The 20783-nt window shown below is 42.2% G+C and overlaps 2 protein-coding genes across 4 annotated transcripts in view; one reads left to right on the top strand and one right to left on the bottom strand.

The window, feature by feature from the left end:
- Positions 1–20778, top strand: part of IFNGR2 (interferon gamma receptor 2) — a 38754-nt gene extending 17976 nt beyond the window's left edge. The window contains exons 4-7 of the mRNA XM_074996766.1: positions 2576–2712; positions 6069–6222; positions 7811–7956; positions 14903–20778. Of these exons, the coding sequence (XP_074852867.1) occupies positions 2576–2712; positions 6069–6222; positions 7811–7956; positions 14903–15007 (542 nt within the window). The 3' untranslated portion in view covers positions 15008–20778. The remainder of the gene's footprint in view (positions 1–2575; positions 2713–6068; positions 6223–7810; positions 7957–14902) is intronic.
- TMEM50B (transmembrane protein 50B) overlaps positions 19123–20783 on the bottom strand; it is a 28142-nt gene continuing 26481 nt past the window's right edge. For all 3 annotated transcript variants that reach the window (XR_012645922.1, XM_074996779.1, XM_074996788.1), the window contains one exon: positions 19123–20776. Coding sequence is in view for 2 of the 3 variants with exons in the window: in XM_074996779.1 (XP_074852880.1) it covers positions 20731–20776 (46 nt within the window). In the remaining variant the exon portion in view is untranslated. The remainder of the gene's footprint in view (positions 20777–20783) is intronic.

The raw sequence follows: 20783 nt of genomic DNA, 5'->3' as shown, positions 1-20783 counted from the left end.
CTGGGAAGGGACTTAGGGGCTCCCATTCCCCCCAGCTCCCACAAGGGGGCTTTCTTACCCTCCCACTCCACAACAGAGGGGGTGGTGCCTGGAGGGGTCACTTCTCTGAGACATGTACAGACATGCAAAGATACCTGTACCCACACCCTTCCCTGAGGAGAGCAGTGCCGGATAGGTACCCCAGTCCACTCCTGCTCTCTCCCCACTTCTTGACCCCCCCACTCCCACCACATTGCTGCATCCCCTATTCCAGGGGTTGGCAGCCTGCAGCTCTGCAGCTGCATGCACCTCTTTAAGGAGCCATTTGCGGCTCCAAATGCTGCTGACTCTCTGCTGACTCCTCTTGCAGATTTGGAGGCTGCCGCCACTTAACAAAAGGCTAAATTCAGTTGCCCGCCGTTAAAAAAAAAAAACAAACAAAAAAACTGAATTCAGTTGAAGTGGCAGCAGCCTCTGGAGCCACTGAGCAGTCAGCTGCGGCAGGGAGCCCTGGAAGAGAAAGCCGGCAGGGTAGGGAGCTGCCCCATGTGGAAGAAGTCTATGCCTTTAGGAAGACTGGGTGGGGAGGGTGGCTGAGCCTGCCCTTGCCAGAGCCTCGCAGCCTCACCGAGAAGGAAGAGGAGGTGGCCGAGACCATGGGAGTGGGGAGATGGTGGCCACGGAGGAGCTGCACGTACTGAGGCGAGTTAATCCTGGGGATGAGGGGGAGTTTGGAGCTTGGAGGGGTTAAGCGTGGGGGCGGGGGTGGAGGTTGGGGCTGAGAGGGGTTAAGCCTGGGGGTGGGTTTGCAGGCTGGGGTGGGGTGGGATAAAGCCTTGGGATAGGGAGCGGATTTGGGACCTGAGGTGGGTAAAGCCTAGAGAGGGGTTAACTTAACTTTCTAACTGGTACAAATCATTGTGTATGTGCGCTGTTCTTAAAGCAAGGGTGACGAAAAGTACAGTTTGACGTTCTTTGTTAAGGACTGTCTTGTATTCACGTGCATTGTGGCTCTTGAAAGATTGATTTTGTAACCCCAGAGCTCCAGGCAACCTCACATAATCTGCTGTCCTTGGGCCTCCAGAGGCACTAATCGAACTCTGGGAGTAAGCCCTGAGCCCTGGCACCTCTCCACATGCCTCCACTGCTGTGGGGCTGGAGCTTGAGGGGCGTGAGGTGTATATCTTTCTTTTTCCTGCTTCTCACTTGGGGCCAGGTCCGTGAGGTGGTTTGTTTTTTTTTTTTTTTTTTTTTTTTGCTTCTTGCTTGTGCGTGGTCCTCAACTGATATTTCTGTGGGTCATTGGCCCTTGACCCACCCCAAAAAATGATTCCCCACCATTTTAGCAGTTAACTTGTAAACTTGGTGACTAACACAATGTTCAGTGGTAAAATTAAAATATAATATATGAACATAAGAGCCACTTCTTTTCTTCAAGCCTTGGCTACAGTGGGAGTTTGCGCCAATCCTGGAAATTGGAGACAAGTCACTGATGTAGCTGGAGCAAACTCCTAAGGTAGACAAGCACAGCTGTTATTCTCACTGATGGGGCAAAGTTTGGCTTGAGGTAGAGGTAACCTGCTGTAGTACAAACAGCAGCTTTGTCTGCCTATGCTGGTATGATAGCAATGTAGCCACACCTGTGGCTAGAATCAGGACAAATAAAATCCCTAGTTGTCGACAAGGCTTGGGTTCTCCGTCTGTCGCGTTGCATGCCTCCAGCCTGTCGTCTTTGTGTCATCAGTCTCCTCATCCTTCTTCCTCCAGAATCTTTTTTTTCTTGCTGCCTTATTCTCAGCACCCCCAGCGTACAACAGGAGCATTATTCTGAAATACAGGAGCTGTTCACAGATGCAGCTGGCTTTAACATCCTTGTCAGTTTCCTTTTGCAGCCTTCTCCAGGTGTTCATAGGCTTTGGGCTCAAGACAGGCACACTGAAGTTGATTGCCTGATCAAGGGGTGTGTGAGAGAGACTACCAATCAAAATTAATAATAATACATACAATGTTTAGCATATATGTTTATCTGTAGTTCTCAGTGCTTCACACTTGTTGGTAAGTGTCACTGGGGATTAAACTGAGGAATAGAGTGAAATGATTTTCCCAAAATCACAAAATAAATCAGTAGCATAGCCAGTAACAGAATCCATATCCTCTGGCTCCAAGTCCAACGCCCTTTCTGTTGGAACAGAGTAGGTTCCTTTGCTGGGAGGCAACATGGGAAACCCAGGCTGGATAGCTGATCTGCCATTTTGAAGGAAAAATTTAAATCTGATTAATATCAACAAGGCTATGCAAAAGTCAGAGTGAACTGCAGATAGAGCCTACTATAGTTTAATTCTTCAAAGTAAAATAGATAGGAGATGATTCTTTGTATCACTTAAATTCACATAAAATGCCAAATTAAAGAAAATATTTAGTCCTATGAAGCTATTTGAAATTGGTAAGGAGTAAATGTATTTGAATGCTTTATATCTCTTTCAGACAATAGGCTGTTGTGGTCAGTGGTTTCATATTATGTATCAGATCATAACTAGTAGGAAACATGCTCATTTTTAAAAAGTCAAATGTTCCATCTATTTTTGTTCATTTTCAGCTACTATAGGACCTCCTGTTATAGTAAATGTGACATCAACATCTAATTCACTATTACTTCGCTTCTTGTTACCTTTCAAAAGAGAAAATTTACTATATCATGTGTACCACTGGAAGAAATCAACAAATGAACGACATGTAAGAATTCTTATTTTTGTCCTTTCTTTGGCAAAATGATAGACGTGGAGGCCACCGTTGTAGCAATGACCTTTTTCCAGCAGAACTGAAAGAAAGTTAATTGAATGTGGGCTCAGATGTCTTCCCTGGTGTAAATTAACTGTGTGTTAAGTTTTCCAAAGCCCTTAAGTGACTTAGGAGTCTGATTTTTCAAAAGTGATGAAGGCATTTGGGAACCCAAGTCACTTGTGAAAATGGGGCTCTTAAGTCACTGTTGAAAATTTTACCTAGGACCTCTGGGATTTTTCTTGTAGGCCTTGTTTGCACTGGGGATTTCAGCCACTTGTGTTCAGTTACTGAAGTAGCTGTGCTGGTTCAAATCACAGCCCTAATATAGACAGGTGCAAAAGTGCTGCAAGACCTCATTTGTACAGTCTCAAGAGAGGTGAGCTGGGTCAGTTCAAATGATGTCTTAGGCTGTATCTACACTACGAGATTAAATTGAATTTTTTTATATCAATTTTTCTGATTCTCGAATTTATAAGTTCGAATTTGACCATCCTCACTTCCACCGTGCTCCCCACAAAGTTGAGTAATTGCATCCACACACACATTGGCTAACATTGACCGTTGCAGTAGTGCATTGTGGGAAGCTATCCCACATTTCCCTCATCCCCATAGCATTCTGGGTATGCTCACTGTCATGCTTGACGTCATCTTCCCCCATTGCATTTTCCTCATTCTCTTCCTGATCCCTGAAAATATGCCAATCCCTGGAAATAATGCAAAGACCCAAATTTAGACAAAAGTATTTTTGGTTTTCCCCCACATTACGTTGCCAACACGGGTGCAGAGACTGTATTTTCAACTGGCCATCCATCCCACCTCCCCTCATTGCTGAAATGTGATCCCTGAGAATAATACAGAGGCCCAGACTCTTTTTAAAAGAGAGAAGGAAGAGGATAAGAAAATGTTGGAAAAAAGGAATTTTGGTTTCCCCCCCACATTACGTTGTTAATGGAAAGGGTATTTGGCTTTCCAGTGCACTATAAGGCTTCCATGCAACGACTGTGTTCTCAACTGGCCATCCACTGAGTATTCCACCTCCCGTTATTGCTGAAATGCGATCCTTGAAAATAACATGGGGGCCTGGGAGAAAGAATTTTTGGTTTCCCCGTACACTATATTGATGCTGGGGAGAGTCTTAAAGCGTTTTCCGCCGGCTGCAGCAAGCCCAGGTATGGTCCGGGGGAAGAGGGGGCTGGTGTCAGTGGATGACCAGCTGAAGTAGTCCTCCCCCTGGCAGCAGCAAGCCTATTGCTGCCGGGGGAGACTTTTCCCCGGTGGCAGCTGCAAGCCCAAGTGTGGGCCAAGGGGGAGGTGGCCAGTGGATGACCAGTTGAGTTGTTCCTTCCGTGGCGGCAGCAGCAAGCCCTTTAACCACTGGAGGAGACTTCCCCACAGCGGCAGCAAAGCCCTCTCTTTCCCACGCGACTGGCAGCATTGCCAGCCCCAAACGGCGGGCACATCCCTTTATTGGGTTGGGGGCTACCCACGTGTTGTGCCTGAGTGTGGGAAAGACCTGGACTGTGTGGCGCCTGTGGGGGAGGGGAGGGGGTTCACACACAAATGTAAACTGCAGAGAAGAAGTTTCTCAGCGTGTCATGCAAGCACGACTCCCAGCACAGCCTTGTTGCCACATGGTGCACTAGGGCAGGGGCTGGCGCCAGGCAGTCCAGAAAAAAATAAGTAGTGTACAGAGAGATCTGCAAACTCCCTGCAGGGCTGTTTGAATGGGTGGATGCACTCACTGCGCTAATAGCACAGAAAGGAAGAAGCCATTTCTCAGGCTGTCATACAGCATGAGCCCACAGCTAAAGGCTCACTGCTCCCGCTTGGAAATTCACGCTCTTCCCGTTATTGGAGAGCAGTGGCCGGAGCGGAGCACTGAAATGGGAATTGTGGGTTACATATTTGGTTTTAGGAATAAGGGGCTTTGAGAGACTGGCGGGGGAGGTGCCCATTTGAAAGGCCCCCATCTACAAGGGCGGTGCACGGTTCGAAAGTGGCACTTTCAAATCCCAGCAGCTGCCATTATGCTAAAGAGGTTCTGCATATTCATGGTAGCACCTCAGTACCATGCCCCAATATGTCTCATTAGCATTTTCTTTTTGAAAGTTGGGGGGCTAGTGTAGACGTAGCCCAAGTCACTAGTTTAGTTATACTTTTGTCTGGGACACCAGTGACTATAAGCAAGGCAAATTCCCAGTTTAGACAAGCTGGCTTTGGAGTGAATAAATTACTCACAAATGAGGAGGTTGTTTTTTTTTTGTTTTTTTTTTTACTCTAAGGACAGAGACTGATGACCGATTTCTCTCCTCCCACCCCGCGCTTTATGAAATTATCTGCCTCTGGCTTTCAAACAACTTACCCTTTTCATTTCAAGTAAGCTTAGCTGAGTAAGTGTGGGCTGTTTTGAATGTCAAGGTTAAAGCATCTCTTTGCTTTCTCAGCAAATGGAGTTTTCTGACCTGCTTTTAACATACTCCTGTTCCTCTAGCTGACAGGCAGATGATACCGTCCTTAGACCACAGCTTTCGGTGTTAGTAAAATACATGTTCTGAACTGAGCTACCCACCCCTGAAAAAAGATTAGGATTGTGTACATACAAATGCATTTAGCATTGCCCTAAGGTTCTCCCTGCTACCTCCATTCTTGTGAGTAAGCAAAGAGAGAAACTGCTGAAAGTTACAATCTACATGAGACAGAATTTTGTCTAATTCAATTCTTGCTGTCTAGTGGCAGTGACACTAGTATCAAGAGGTTTATGCAAAACATGCATGTCATACCTGCATCTGTCTCCACTCTCCAGATTAGTGGTTTTGGGCATCCCAGTCTCTAGGCTGGTATTCTAAAAGAAAAGGCTTATTTTTGAGGACATTTTCCTTGTTGTTTTTATAACTCCAGTTCCCTATCCCAAATCACCGTTGATGCAAGATACTGAAATACTGTAAACTTGCAGAAGTTTTAAGGGTGTTTCATGTACGTTAACATTTGACATTAACCTGCATGCATTCGCAAAATAAACAATCATGTCTGTGATAGATGGGGAGTGTAAATAGCCAGATTTTGTTTCTTCAAGAAGAGCACCTCTACTTAATAAAATTTTCATTTAAAATGCACAGCAATATGAAGTTTATACTGTTACACTGCTTCTTCTCTTGCAAACTGTATAAATGTTAGTTATGAAAAAGAATATTGTGAAGCTTTTGAATGGAAGCTTACGATTTCAGGTTAATTATATTGAATAAAATTACTAATAGAAATGTTTTTATCATAATATTATTTTGCTCTAACATAGATCTTTGCTTTTTTAGCTAACTAAGACCAAGAATAACCAATTAAAACTTCAGGAATTAGACCAAACGACAGAGTATTGTTTTCAAATACAAGCAGTACTCGAAGAGAATTTATGGAAAGAAAAAATTGGACTGTTAAGCGACACCCATTGTCAGAAAACTACAGCTAGTGGTATAAATATTTTTTAATGAATAATTGTTTTACCTCTATTGTGATGAAGCTGGTATAAAACTGAAGTCATATATTGCTGGCTGCCTTGATTTACGACATCACACACGTGCTACCTGTCTTCAATTCTAAAAGAGTATTTTTTAATAACTCGAGCATATTCTCGTTCACTTTCATATGAGTTTTTCAACAGCTCAGTAAATAAGAGAAAGTAAACCAGAGTGTCTGCCTCTCTTTCCCCATCCTGAATTTTTGGGTTTAGTTTTTTGGCTGACTGGGCTATTTTGGTTTTTCTTGTTAAAGAAATTATATCGTTTTGGTCTTTTAAGGGAAAATTATTTTTTCACCTCCCCTTTTCACCTTGGGTCAAACTTGTTTGAGAGGAAAACGATAGTATTCGCCCAGGCTCACCATGTCCCTCTTTACCCTGTTCCATTCACCCAATTTGTGAAGAGAGCAGGGGTCTAGGGGAGAGAAATTGTAAGAGAGGGGTGAGACAAGGTTGGGGAAGGCAAGCACAATGCAGCTGTGGGTAAAGTTTTACCCCACCTATACTGTTAGCCACAGCTGTAGAATCTGGTTTGTCTATCTCCTGAGCATGTGTGGTTTTAAACTCTGTAAGGTCTGTTTTAGATTTGGCCCTTTGTGCCATGTCTCATGCACTGACCTAGAGGATCATCTCTAGGCCTATAGGCTTCATGCTCACATCCTCCTTTTTCTCTCCCCTCCTGGCACCAATGTGCCAGACAAGGTGCTACTGTAGGGAAGTGATCCTGCAAGATGCTGAACACTCTGGCTGTAACCGTTGCAATGCTCTTAAAATATGTTCTTAGGCTAAGCACATGTTGCAGTAGCACCACTGGGGCTACTCTCATGCTTAAAGTTAAGCACACGTTTCAGTGTGAGAGTGCCATAGCAAGGCGGGGGGGATGGATGTGAGAGAGAAGCCTCTGCCGTTCTGGTATCTCATTCTGCAACACTGTTTAACAGAACAATGCAAGTTATCTAGGGGGAAAAACACCAATTATCATATTTCTTTTGCTTAATGGGATTTGGATCTCTGCCTGTGAATTTCTACCTTGTTTGGCTTAAGGTAGCAGGATTCATTTTAAACAAAACTGAGAAGCATGAGACGCAGAATGATGCACGAGCCATTGATGTATTTCTCCTATTCTTCCCAACAGTTTTTGATAAATTTCACATTTACTCCTGGGTTAAAGCTGGAGAGAATTGTTTTATCTTGTGTTCTGATAGTATCTGTCACTGATGTGTCTCAGCTTTAATTCTAGGAAAAGAGTCACATTTGCCTGAAATACTGTTTACCACGTCTGGCAAAGGCTATGCATGACCCATAAGTTATGCCATTATACTGCAGTACACAACAGGCAAAGCTTCTGTATCACTGTGTTAAACAAAAGAAGTCTGTGCTGGTTGTATTATAATGATGCAATTTAAAATGTCAGAGAAAACTGGTAACTTTTTAATGTGAAAACTAATCAAGACTTGTTAAACTTGTTATCAATGGAGTAAAAAGAAAAAGCTTTTGATCTGTGTTACATATTGATAAAACCTCTTTTTGTCCTCTTTTCAGATTTATTTGTTGTAATGGTATTCATTGGAGTCATAGTTACTATGACGATCTTAGCAACTGTCAGCTTTCTTTTAATTCAGAAATTTCATAAAGCCATTAAATCTTGGTTTCAAGTTCCTCTTAAAATTCCACCACACTTTGGAGAGGTATGTGCTTTTTGTCTTTCTGTTAAGCAAGATAAGCAACAGTGTACCTGGAATAAATTGGATAGGGTAGTTCAGGTCATATGATGCTACAAAATGTTAAATTTGCCTTTCTGAGTTTACTTCCAAACTCCATAAATGCTGTGTAGCTTGTTGTTTTTCATATTCGTCAGTGCAGCTTGTTAATCTAGTATGGCTATAATGCTGTTCCAGTTTATGCCATTATACTTAGTTGGAATCTCTCTTTCTCATTCTGTACTTACATACAGATACAGAGGTATTCATGTGTGTGAAACTCTTATAATATGAAAAAAGTGAAACTATTGTAATATGAATAAATTAGTTCCAATTTTTTTTACTGAGGCACTTTTTATATGTATAATTGATTAGAGTTGAAAGAGACCAATTGTTCATTACAGAACTGAGATCAAATTGCAGGTCATGTGCTACACTCATCCCTTGTTTAATGAGTACTTTACTTATGAGTACTCGCTAAAACAAGGGACACACATACTTACCATTGTTCACTATGCGAGTGACCTTCCCCTGCTTATATGAGCCAGCCACGGGTCTCTGGCTGGGGGGCGGTGAGACCCACAGCTGGACCTGAGCCATCCCGCGGGGTCCCTGGCCAGGGAGTGGGGAGACCCACAGCCCCACCCGGCCCGCTCCCAACACTCCCCCTGCGGCAACTCCCCATGCGCCCCCCCAACAGCCTGCTCCCAACACTGACTCCGTCTTGAACCCCCTGGCCTGCTACACCACCCCCCACCCCAGGTACTGCTGCTGCAGCCGCCACCTCCTCCACCAGAGCCACCACCAGGTTTTAACCCTCCCTCCTGCTCAAGGTTCCAAAACTGCCCGGAGCCTTTAACCCTCTGCAATCCGCCCCCAACCCAAGGTTCACTTGCCTTTCGAAAGCAGCGCCACATGCTGCCACGCCTTCCCTGAGTTAGGAGTACTGGGAACCAATCAGAGACTTTTACGTGTATTTTAATGGGAAGTTAATGTCGCTCTTACAAGTTTTCACCCACGAGCAGAAAGTTGGGAACCAGTTGTGCTCGTATAGCGAGGAATGAGCATACTTGTAGTTTTATTGGGGGTTAAGTATCAGACTCTTTAAGGATCGGGTATTGAATTACAGGTGAGCACATGCAGTTGTAAGAGTGCAAACCAAATATCAGACTCTCTGAGGGCTGGAAAGACGAAAAGTTTCTTTGCTTTGGTTTTGTTGATTTCTTGCAATTCACAGATGAAAGATAGAAGATGCGTATGACTTTTTTTTTTTTTTCTGGCACCTCATGCACCTCTGTACTGAGGAATAGGAGTGAGCTGTTCTTCCTCTTAAGTCTTAAAGAGGCAGCTTCCGCCCCCCACTGAGAATGAATTCAGATTTATGGTTTGAGACATCATCCATGTTGCAACTGAGTTTTGCTTACAATTGAGCTAGTAAAGTATGTTTCTTTGTTCTTGTTAAACATTTCTACTATTAAAACAACCCTTTGCGGTAGGCTGTTTTTATGATTAAGGAACTGGATCAGGATCTGGGTTTGTTTCCAAGCCTGCTGTAGATTTCCTGTATGACCTTTGGCAAGTCACTTAATCTGTCTGTGCCACAGTTCTTAGCTGCAAAATGAAGATGATGATTTCCTACCTCAAAAGGGTTTTGTAAAGATAAGTTTAATAATTATATATAATTAGGTATTAGGATGATGCGGGGGTAGGGCAGACACATAAGTATAACCTATATATATTAACTTTTTAAAAATACACAGTATATTATGGAAGGGATTATGTAAGAACTCATCTCTTTCCTAGTGTGTACTCTCCATCATTGTTTATAACCTTTGTTGTGGAGGTCATTAGGATTTCAACTGGATAGTACACAACAAAAATCAGGTTAATACTTCGCAAAATGGAATCTGTTTTCAGGCAAGTTAGTAATAACAATGATACAGAAACAGAATCAAGAGGTTAACTGACCTAGTGCATTTCTTCCTCTTACAGCTATGGGTGTGTGAAAAGATGGTCGTTAGAACAGGTTACCAAAGTCAATATATGTCAGTGGCTTTGGTTTTATGTGTATTTTTTAAGCTTTTCAGAAAGTTGCACAGTTCCTTCTTTAGAGAAAATTCCAGCCTTTCAACATCTTGAGTTACAGAAAGCAGATTTGATATTGTCCCATGTCTTAGGTTTAGCAAAAAAATTCACAAGTTGATTATTTCTTGAATTCATTAAAATTCTTATTTGCTATTGTGGTCTTTACAATCTACTTGTGAAAAAGGAATCAGATTAATGCCAGAGGTAAAAAAGTAATGATAAAATAATCTTAAATTGTTTCTTGTCCCTGCCTGTCAGCTGCATCTGTAAAAACTTTATTAATACAGAAACTAACTGAAATGCTCTGCCATGTTGTAACAGTAGGAGCTCGTCTACTCTAGCCCAAGCGGTGAATAGCACTGAGATATTGTGCTGCATGTGCAACACCTCATTACCATAATTCTCACTGTGCAAATGTCGAAGTTTCTAACTTGGAAGCACCGACAAGCAGTCTAGTGGGTTTTGGGAGTAAGGGAACTTCAAAGTAGCGTGGGTACTTTGAAGTGCCTGCAGCTAGACTGCTGGCTGGCGCTTCAAAGGTAGCACCTTCGAACTTTGCACGGTGAGAATTATGGTAAAGAGGTGCTGCATATGCAGCACAGCATCTCAGTGCAGTTCACCACTTGTGCTCATTTACATGTCCCCTTGGAAGGAAAGACAAGCCCTAGGAAACTTTTTGGTTTCTGAGCTTCCTTACTAGCCCTGGTGTAATTGCTCAATATATTTTTTTTTTTTCTGTTCAGCTGTTTGAGCTGCTGAGCATCCTCTCTTCCTACTGTGATATTTTCAGGGGCACAAGAGCAGACTTCTAAGGAAAAAAGAGATCTAATGCAACTCAAACTGTCCTGAAAATTTAGCTGGTGTTCTCGTTTACTCTGAGTGTTTCAGACGTCTTTCTCAGGATCTTCACAGTTGTTGCTTGTTCTAGGCCTTTTGTCTGGTGTTGGTGATAGTGACATGTTCAGTTTGTCGTGGGAGACTGTTATTCGTCATTAAGTTGCGTACGCTGTTCTAGTTACATACGTGCGCTTAGAGCGTCTGGTTGCATTTTTGTCTGTACCAAACTCCACAAGTTGTCTGTACAAAGTGATACTGAATAGGCGTGAGACCAAAGAAAATCATGTAAGCCTGGTCACTGTCCCATATATATCATTGTAAAACAGAGAGATGGCCAGAGGTAAGCCACAGCCCACCCACTTAGCATCCAGGCCCACCCAGATTGGGGCCAGAGCTCTCCTGAATCCACAGGCTGAGACTCTTGAGCCTGGCTCAGTGTCCATCAGCCCCATCACATCCCTCTGCTGCTGGCACTACTTGCTGCTGCTCTTGTCCCAGTGCTAGCCCCAGGGGTGATGTGCCAGTGCTGGGGCTGGAGAATGGCACAGACACACATGGCACCAGCAGGAGGGGAATGCAGCCAAGCTGATGGGACATGGAGCTGGGGTCAGGAGGACCAGGCAGGACCTCCCTCAGCTCTGTGAGTGACTCACAGCCTGTGTGTTCCGGGTGCCGGTCCCCCATCCCTCCTGCCCCCTCTCTGCAGGACACTAGATCCTTCCTGCCTCCTAGTGCCCCCCCCGCCCTGTCATTGCCAATCGCCTCTAAACATTTTCCCATCTTAGTTACTGATGTAAAATACATGACACTTTTCTTTGTGCCACGTGGGTTATCCAGAGGTGAATTTCCGGAGGCAGGTGCACAGCCTGATGGCACTTCCAGAGTGATTTATACTGTGTATAAAATATAATAACTGTATTACAGCCTAGTTCCTGTATGTGACCACCCAGTCTTAACAGTTGAGGTATCAGCCAGTTTGAATGTCTAACTGAAAATTAGATGACTCTAACTAATAGAATGTGGTGATTAATGAACATATAATCTGCACTGTTGACTTGCATTATATGTTGATTTTTGCAAATTCAATGAGAAGAACATCGATGAAGAATGTGTCATTGGATATTTTCACTAATTCAGCAACTAACAGTTCCAACTAGATCTAGAACACTTACATACCATGTGTAAGGTGATATCAGAACCCTCTCAGTGACAGACTCGGGTGGCTCATTTATAGTATGTCTTGCTTTTAAAAATTATTCGAGTCGGTCATGTTTGAAAGTTAAGTGTTCCATGACAAGTGTGTCTACAGTGGGAAAAGAAACAGGCTTTTGAAACATTAATGCCATGGATTCGTGAACTGGCTGCCAAAATGGAAACTTTCTACAACCAGTCAGAACACTGTTTTGCTGAAAATGACGTAACAGTCAAATGTGAGCTAATGAACTTAAGAACAAACGTTAGTTTCTTATACTGCTGGTCTAAATACCCATTTGAGCCGTGATTTGTTAGTTTGGCTTTTTTTTAAAAGGTCATTGCACTTATTCCAACATTGCACTAGTATAGTATTTCCTTATCAAATGAATCCTGAGTTTGCGCCTGTGCTCACAAGGATTATATTTGATTATTGTGTACATGTAATTATTCTGTTTCCTAGCAGCTGCATCAAGTTCTGTGATGGTTACATTTTTGAAAGTACAGTTGACAGTAGCTTTGGTTTTTTTAAGGTGACCTCTAAACAGAGCCAGCTTTTAAGATCACCTGCTCCTAATTATGACATAGCTCCATATACACTGTAAACAAAATACAGTTGTGAAATGAATGGTAACTTTGAACATAGAGAGGAAGAAAGTTAGGCAGCTTCTATATTAAAATGATCTTTTAATGTGGAGGGCATTCTGTAGTATGTGGCTAAACTAATGAAACAGTCAAAGGCTGGAAAATCCCTATAGAACTTACTTTCATTTTGCCTTGCCAAGTTTTCTCAACTGATACCAACAGATGATTTGAAATAGAATGGAAATTCCCTGGTTCGGTATGAAAGTTGCTTCACATGTTTCTGCTGTCTTCCAGTGAGCAACAGGTTCCCAGTAAACCTTAACAGAAAAGTAAATTGGGAAGTATGTGGCATACTCCCTTTCCCAGGGAGGTATGGGGGGAGGGGCGGCTCCTCCCGACTCTAGAAAGCCCTGGGGAGTCAGGAAGGAGATGGCAGCTGCTGACCCTCCCTGGGAGCCCCAGGGAAGCAGCAGCCACCAGGCCTCTCCCAGAGCCTCAGGGAAGCGGCAGGGATGTGGCAGCTGCCCACACTCTCCCAAGGCTCAGGGAAGTGACTCCTGCCAGCAGCTGCACCTGCTGGAAAAGGTCAGCGGCTGGGGAAGGCTCAGACACGGGACAATTAATCCCTACAAAAAATAAGTAGGGATCCTTTTTGGCATCCCAAATACAAGACCATCCCGCCTGACAGGGGGACAGATGGTCACCTTAGATATACCAGATTAATGTCTGAGTTATTCCTGTCTCCAAAAGTTGGGTGATTCTAACATGAAAATACTTTAAGGCCGGATCATGTGGTCCTATTTTCAGGCAAAATTCTTAGTGACTGGAAAGTCCGTGTCTGATTGGTACAGGCCTTACTACTTAGTTTGCAGGTATTTGCATGCATAAAACCCCCTGCAATACAAAGCCCTGCAAGCTCAGTGCTTGGACAAACACCCGGGAGAGATTCAGGTGCCACCTAGCTTATTAGAAGAGCGCCCACAGGGGGCAGTATTTGTTTCTATTGGTGGTGCACAGAACAGCATTTATTCCAGACATGGACAGAAGAAATTAGAGGGACCACTACAAGAAACTTCGCAATGTTAATAAAGTTAAGCCCTCAACATTTGGGAACAGTCAGAAATAAAGTTGCCTGTGCAGCTGTACTTCAGCCCCCATGTACACGTACATTCTGATGCTATAATCTCTAACTACAGGATCAAACATGAATTTTTCCAGGGCTTCTCATTCTGTGGGTTCGGTTATTCACTATTTCTTGTTATCCTCATTCTGTGCATTGCCCCAGGTTTCGCAACCTTTAAACGCAGCTTTCTCCATAGCATCTGTAGTGCTTTGCAACATTCCTGATGAGAGTCGGTCAGAAAGTCATTTTACAGTAGGAGTGCTTGAGCACAAAGAGTGTGAGGCCAAAATTGTCGAGGGTTCACTAATTTTGGGAGCCCAGCTGAAGACATCAGGGGGCCTGATTTTTCAGAACATATGGCATTTGTATAGCATATTATATAATGAGAGCACAGTGCCTATTGACTTCAGTTACTGGTATGAATGCTTAGTACTTCTGCACATCTGGCGCCAAGTGGCTCTTCTCAAGCATTCAGAAATAAAACATACATTTTAACATGTGCAAAACATGTTTTCCTGTAATCATCTTGGAAATGGCTAATTTTTAAACCCTCAATCAGCCTGATGCTGATACATATTGGCTACAGTTACACTACAGTGATCTGTTGGCAGAAGTCACTGTTAGAAGAGATTTCTTGACAAAACATCTGTTGGCAGAGTGTGGCCGCACAGAAAAGCCAATTGGAAGAGCGCTCCGCTGTTGACAGGGCGGCTGGACTGCCTGGCTGCTCTCTTGACAAAACAGGCGCATCAACAAAATCTATCAACAGCAGCGTTATGTCTCATGGCCGAGAGGCAGAATGCTGCCAGCAAAAGTGCTGAGTTTTGTTGACAAACTGTCAAGAAAATGCATTTTGTGTGTGGATGTTCCACCAGTTTTGTCAACAAAGCCAGGTTTTTTTCAACAAAACTCATTAATGTAACCATAGTCTTAAAGTATAGTAAAATTATAAACAACTGAGAATAGGATTTTAGAATGGAAAAGTATTGGGTAACCTCAACTATGGGTGTCACTGTCTGCTCCACGTGTTGCTAAATTACATAGCATGAGGGTGATCTGTTATGGCATTTGTTCTGCATAGTGAAGTATATAATTTTTTTTTGCCTTTTCTAGTATTTAATGGATCCTGAAATGCATGGTTTTGAAGAGATGCAGAATAATTATGCTGAGGAGACCCTTGTGACTCTGTTTCCAGTGCAGAAGGCTATGAAGCCCTAATAAAGAAACCCTCTGAACACAAACGTTTGGTCAGACAACAGATCCGCTGAAGGTGAAAAAACTTAATTACGGTCTGGTAGAAGGACCTGTACCTGTGACATCACCTTTGTGCTCTAGAAAGATAACGTCATTGTCAGTGAATTGAGTTGTGGGAAACATGACTTCCTGAGAAGATTGTGTAACTCTGAGTGGGTTTTTAATGTTTTCTGTGGAATTCACCATATGAACTGCCTTCTCTGACAGCCTTTTAAAATAACAGGTTTGAATGTGAATGGAAAGGAACACTAAATGAGAAGGGAAAGGACAACATTGTAATTGGAGTAAAATGGTTGCATTTCAACATCTTCGCAGAAATACGTCATTGTTACTAAGTTTGTCCAAATTATAACAAATCTTAGTGGACTGTAGCACTTTATGGTAAGATAGAATACTAAAAGAGGATTTTTCGGTGAGGGGGAGTGGGTTATTGCACCATGAATGACTATTGATCTTGGCTTTTGTTCTGCTTCTACTTCTACATAAAGTGCATCCTGTAACACAATTAGCGCTCAAAAGATGCACTTAAATTTTCATATGTGAAATTATTCTGAGTGTGGTGCTGTATTTGTGATAGAAAGAAAATGGACACCAGAAAACATGCGAAGTGCCTTTACCAAAAAAAAAAGTAAACAAAGATTTTATGTGCAGAAGAGAAACCAGCACTTTAGTCACACCCACCCCTATTAAGGAACCCTCATGGAAGGACAGAGGAAGACAAATTGAAACACTTCTTCCCTGAGCATTCTGATCCTTGCACAAGAATGGCATTCATTCCTTCTATGACTGTGAAGCGCCGACAATTTCTCTTCAGGCATCACATCCTTTAAGGTGAAATGTAATCTTAAAGCTTGTAGCAAACACTAAAATATAGTAGGTTTGGCTACCTGGAGCACCCTTTTGAAAGTCATTCAAGACAGGTGAATAGGCCAGTGTGGTGGACTGACAAGACACCAGCACCAGGAACAACTCATACAAAGCAGACGTTAAAGTGCTGTCGTTCCAGACCCTACCAGCAGTGCCACTGATGCAAAAGGGGCAGCTGCCTCCGGCCTTTCAAGTCTTCACTGGAGCACCAGAGCTTCCAGCTGCCAGCCTTGGGGCAGCCCCAGGGCCATAGTAGTGGCAGCCATGAAGGTGTGGCTGAGGTCTCATCCCTAGCCTCACCCTTCCACAAGAGGCCATACCCATTCCAGGGACCCAGAGCTGTGCTCTCCCACATCTTGCCCGGCCACCCCAGGCCATATGAAACCCAGTACTTACTTTCACCCATTTTCAGTTGAGCTTGTCAGGTTTGGAACCATGTTGACTACACTAGGAGGCTTGGTTGGAGTGCGCATGAGTAAGATGTTCAACACAAGGTTTATCCACAACTAGTGGACACTAAGACCAAAGCCATGGTTCCCTCACCTGTTCAGGAAGTCAAGATCTTGGATGTCAAATGTGGCTGCCTGGGGAATAGAAGATCAATCCTATACAAGCCAAACATTTATCCTAAATGCGTTCAGTTCTATATAAATTTTAAACTACGCTCGCCATTGGTGGTTTTTTTTTTTTCCAGCACCTACAAATCTTGCTTTAAGTAATAGGATTTACACATCTGTCACAGGCTGGTTGGTTTCTTGTCCTCTTCTGCAAGAAAGATGCAGGTGCAGTAGTGTTGTTTTGGTAGGATGGTTTTGTTTTGAAATATGTTACGTGTTTGAGAAGACGACACCAACCAAAGACACTTTGTATGTGAATGGAAAGTGGAAAGGTTTGATGATCCTTTGGAGGGAATTTTTTCCAGCATCTTGGACCAGCTTCTGAGAGTTCTGTCATCCATTCAGATGCAGTTTGGCTACTGCAAAGAGTTCTATTGTGCTGGAGAAGTTCTTTTGCAAACCATCTTTCAGTGGTCTTGTATATTGTGGGGTCAGGCTGGGTTCAAGACCTTGAATTTGATTTGAAATTCTATGGGAAGCCAATGTATGGTGTGGAGGTCAAATGTAATGAAAGGAGGCTATGACAATGTAAAGATGAATCTGACTGATCCATATAATGTAAATTACATGATTTTGTTAAAGTTTTACTGATAAGGTAAGAGTCTTTGCCAAGCTTTTTGGTTTGTTTCTCTAATTTCCTCATCTTTTCATCTCTCTCAGCAGTGGAGCCAATCCACTCTTGGTATTACCAGAGTGTCATGGACCAAGGGGTAGGTGCTGTACAAACACAGGTAACTACATCCCCAAACAGTTTACAATCTAAGGATTAAAAACAAGATATGGACCGTTCAGTGCCACAGTGAACTTGGGAGTATCGAGGAACAGCCAAGCTGCACACAAGTTTCCATCTTTTACATTACAATGTAGCACAGCCCCCTAAAAGAGAGAGAGCATACACATACCTGCTAAAATCCTGTTAAATATTAAAATAATGGCTAGTTTCTTGTGGGGGAGATTACCTGACAATTAGCTATTGAAAAAGGCAGCTCTTCAGACAGGTTTAGGGTCCAAGTGAAACCTGCCTTACTGCCAAATGTTTCTGTAGTCCTCAGCATTTACTCCATCCTATTGATCTTCTCCTGCACCCCGGACAGGGAGAAGAAGTGCAGCAGTTTAAACTGGTAAGCTACAGGGAGGACACATCCAAGTGTGATGTGTGAAATGAGGCACAATGTAATGAAGCTAGACCAATGCTGCATTGCCACAGTGCACCATTTAATCTAAGAACCTTGAAGCATATTACACATGAAAGCCCTCCATCACCTCTTATATGTTGCTTTGTTTTCTGAAGCTTCAGTAGAGCCACTCTAGAGTCTGTCTGATCTGTCAGCAAGTATATGGAAGTAAATGGCATTAAGTGATTGGTCTTCTCGCAAGTAAAAATGTGTATATTACCACTGCATGCAGCTTGTCTAATTTTTATGATTGTATTAAAAACTGTACTCCAAACAATTCAATCCAAGCTCTAGGCCAGTGATGGGCAACCTGCAGCCCTACGGTTTCCACCTGCAGTTCTTTCTACAGGGTGGGTCTTGCCCTCAGGATTTAACTGACCACCATTCAGGGGGAGGTAAGGAAGGAGTTTTCTCTTGCTTTACAGTGATGGAGACAGGTATTTTCACTTTCTGCAGGGTGGAGCACAAGTCACTTGCTGGTTTAAATTAGTGCACAATGTAGGTTCTCAAATTTATAGTAACTTGATCTTGGAGTCGTAACAGCTAATTTAAACCAGTATTTTGTATGTGTAGTTGGATTATAAATACCAGTGTGCATTACTTTGCATTTATCAATATTGAATTTCATTTGTATCTGCAAACTTCAGTATTTACCCCTTTTCCAGACCATTTCTAACTATGTTGAACATCACTTATCCCAGCCCCTGCGGGCTCCAACAAGACACCACTATTACCTGTCTCCATCCATCCATCTTTTAAGATGTCTCTATCTTGATGTGCCTAAAGCAGTGTGGTGCTTGAGATGGGGCAGTGGAAAGGGGTTAAAGAGTCATCCACTGGCGGTAGAGGGTTCAGCTCAATAGCTGGAGTATGGTAGTGTAGTTAGAAACCACTACACAGCTTGTTTGGGCCTCTCCAGGGCTAGTGCGCCTTCTGTCTTTTTCCTAAGCTTCAGTTGCAACAGCCACATTCAAGACAACTGTCTCAGGTGTAAACCTGAGTTTCACTAAGAGCAGGGAAGGATGCTATAGAAGCAACATTTCCCTTTTCCCATCTCCCTAGCTAGGACACATATAAAATGCCTTTTTGAATACACAAGTGGAGCTAAACATACTTCCTTGCAGCTGAAATATAATTGAAAAATTTACAAGGTACCATTTAAATCATTCATAGACTAGATACTTTCACTTTACAATACTATGATTTATAGCCTCAGGCTCATAGAAAGTTTCAGTTCTGGTATGCTGCAACCACTTGGTCCTATAAGCTTGCAGCTAGGAGGTCTGGAAAATAACATGTTTTAATAGTGGCTGACTTACCTTTCAGCCAGGAAACAGGGTATTAACATTTTTAAATAGCCTCGGGGGGGTGAAGGAGGGAAATTGTCAATTTTTATGTAAGATGTGTACAAACAAGATACTAGTCTCAGGAATCCTTTATTGTATTTCACTGAAGTGCTATACAATTCACACAGGTGAATGGACAGAGCAGATCAGAAGGTAACAGTGAAGGCAATGATACACTCTCAGCAATGACATTTGCCTCATATTATGCCGACTAGAAAGATCCCCAGAAAGAAGTAAGAAGAAATCAAACTAACAGGAAAACTAGTTGTTATGTATGTGGAATATTTTTCATGTTGTCAGTTACATTAATAGTTTGTGAAGCAAACTTAGGAACATGAAAAAATTAAAGCAGTGAGAGACAAGATAGCCTGACTTTATGCTGAATGTTTTAGTTATAGGTAGGACTGATGATAAAGGATGTCAAACTTGTAACCAAAATGGTAAAAGGCAGAGAAGACCATCCAACCCAGACAAAAACATCAGATTGTCCCTTTTTTGTCTTCTCTAATTACAGCACATTGGACTCCAATAATAGAGCTATTTCAACTCTTAAGCACATACTGAGATTAGAGCTAAGAAAAACACATTTCCGTTGTGGAAACAAGCACCCACTTGGGTAGTTCAGCAAAAATTCAGCCCAAATTACTGCTCAAGACATCATTCTCTTGTCATAAGTATGGGAGTAATGTATCTTTCTACTTCATCACTCTAAACAGAAAATTTCATAAACATGAGGAAAGGCTATCGTGCCACATTTCATCACAAAATGATCTCTGAAGAAAAGCTGCACTGTAAATTTAAAATGGTAATGTCCTTCTTGTGTTCACATCCAAATTATCCGATTTGGCTCAGTGAAGGTTTTTCTTGAATGCAATGGTATGTTACTGAACACTAGCAAGAGTGTTTAATTTTTACAAGAATCATGACATTAAATTGTATTTGTGCTATAAAGACAGCATTGAAAGTAAGTTTTGTCATTCACATTGTCCCTTTATTATAGGGCCTTGTTTAAAACTCTTCACCTTTTCAAAATAATTCAGAAGCTATTTCACGTTTAACTTTTTCAAACCTTTGTATAAAAATTTTAAAATCTCAGTCCTAGCCCAGTGTGTAATCACAATTTTTCTTTTTTGCTAACCTTAAGTTTAGCTAAAACACTTCGAAGGGCTCAATTCTATTTTGAGGTAACCAACTGTGTACTGCTGCATAGCTTTTAAAATCAGCTACAGCCCACCAGTGCTTTAAAAGTAATAGTTGCTCAGACACAAGTAGGGGCTTGGTCCTGCAAACTTGTTTGCTCAAGTAGTTCAACTCAAGCTTCTGTTACATGAATGAGGGTTAAATCTGATGTGGTGAAGCTTGTGTTATATTGCAGGATCAGATCCTATGTTGTGATGCAAGTTCATTCGTCTGCAGAAATAATAAAAATTAACATTTTCTAAGATATATACATATACAGCCCTATAATCTGTACATATTCACAAATCTGGTTTATGAATAAAATGAACTAATTACAGAAACAATGCATTTTTGAAAATTTCACAAATTTAGAGAAAAAATCATTAGCATAAAAACCTTGAATGCAACATCTTGAGGATTTGGCAAAATGTAAAACAAAACTCCAAAGATGTCTAGCAACAGCATACAATGTAAAGGGCATGGAATCAGTATTAACTTTGATATTATCCCCATAATTCTTCTGTTCTTCCAAATTTGTAGATCAGAGTACTGTAAG

The sequence above is a fragment of the Carettochelys insculpta genome, chromosome 1, assembly GCF_033958435.1.
Source record: "Carettochelys insculpta isolate YL-2023 chromosome 1, ASM3395843v1, whole genome shotgun sequence".
Lineage (NCBI taxonomy): Eukaryota > Metazoa > Chordata > Testudines > Carettochelyidae > Carettochelys > Carettochelys insculpta.
Note: the sequence above shows the minus strand (reverse complement) of the source record. Positions and strands in the feature narration are given on the sequence as shown.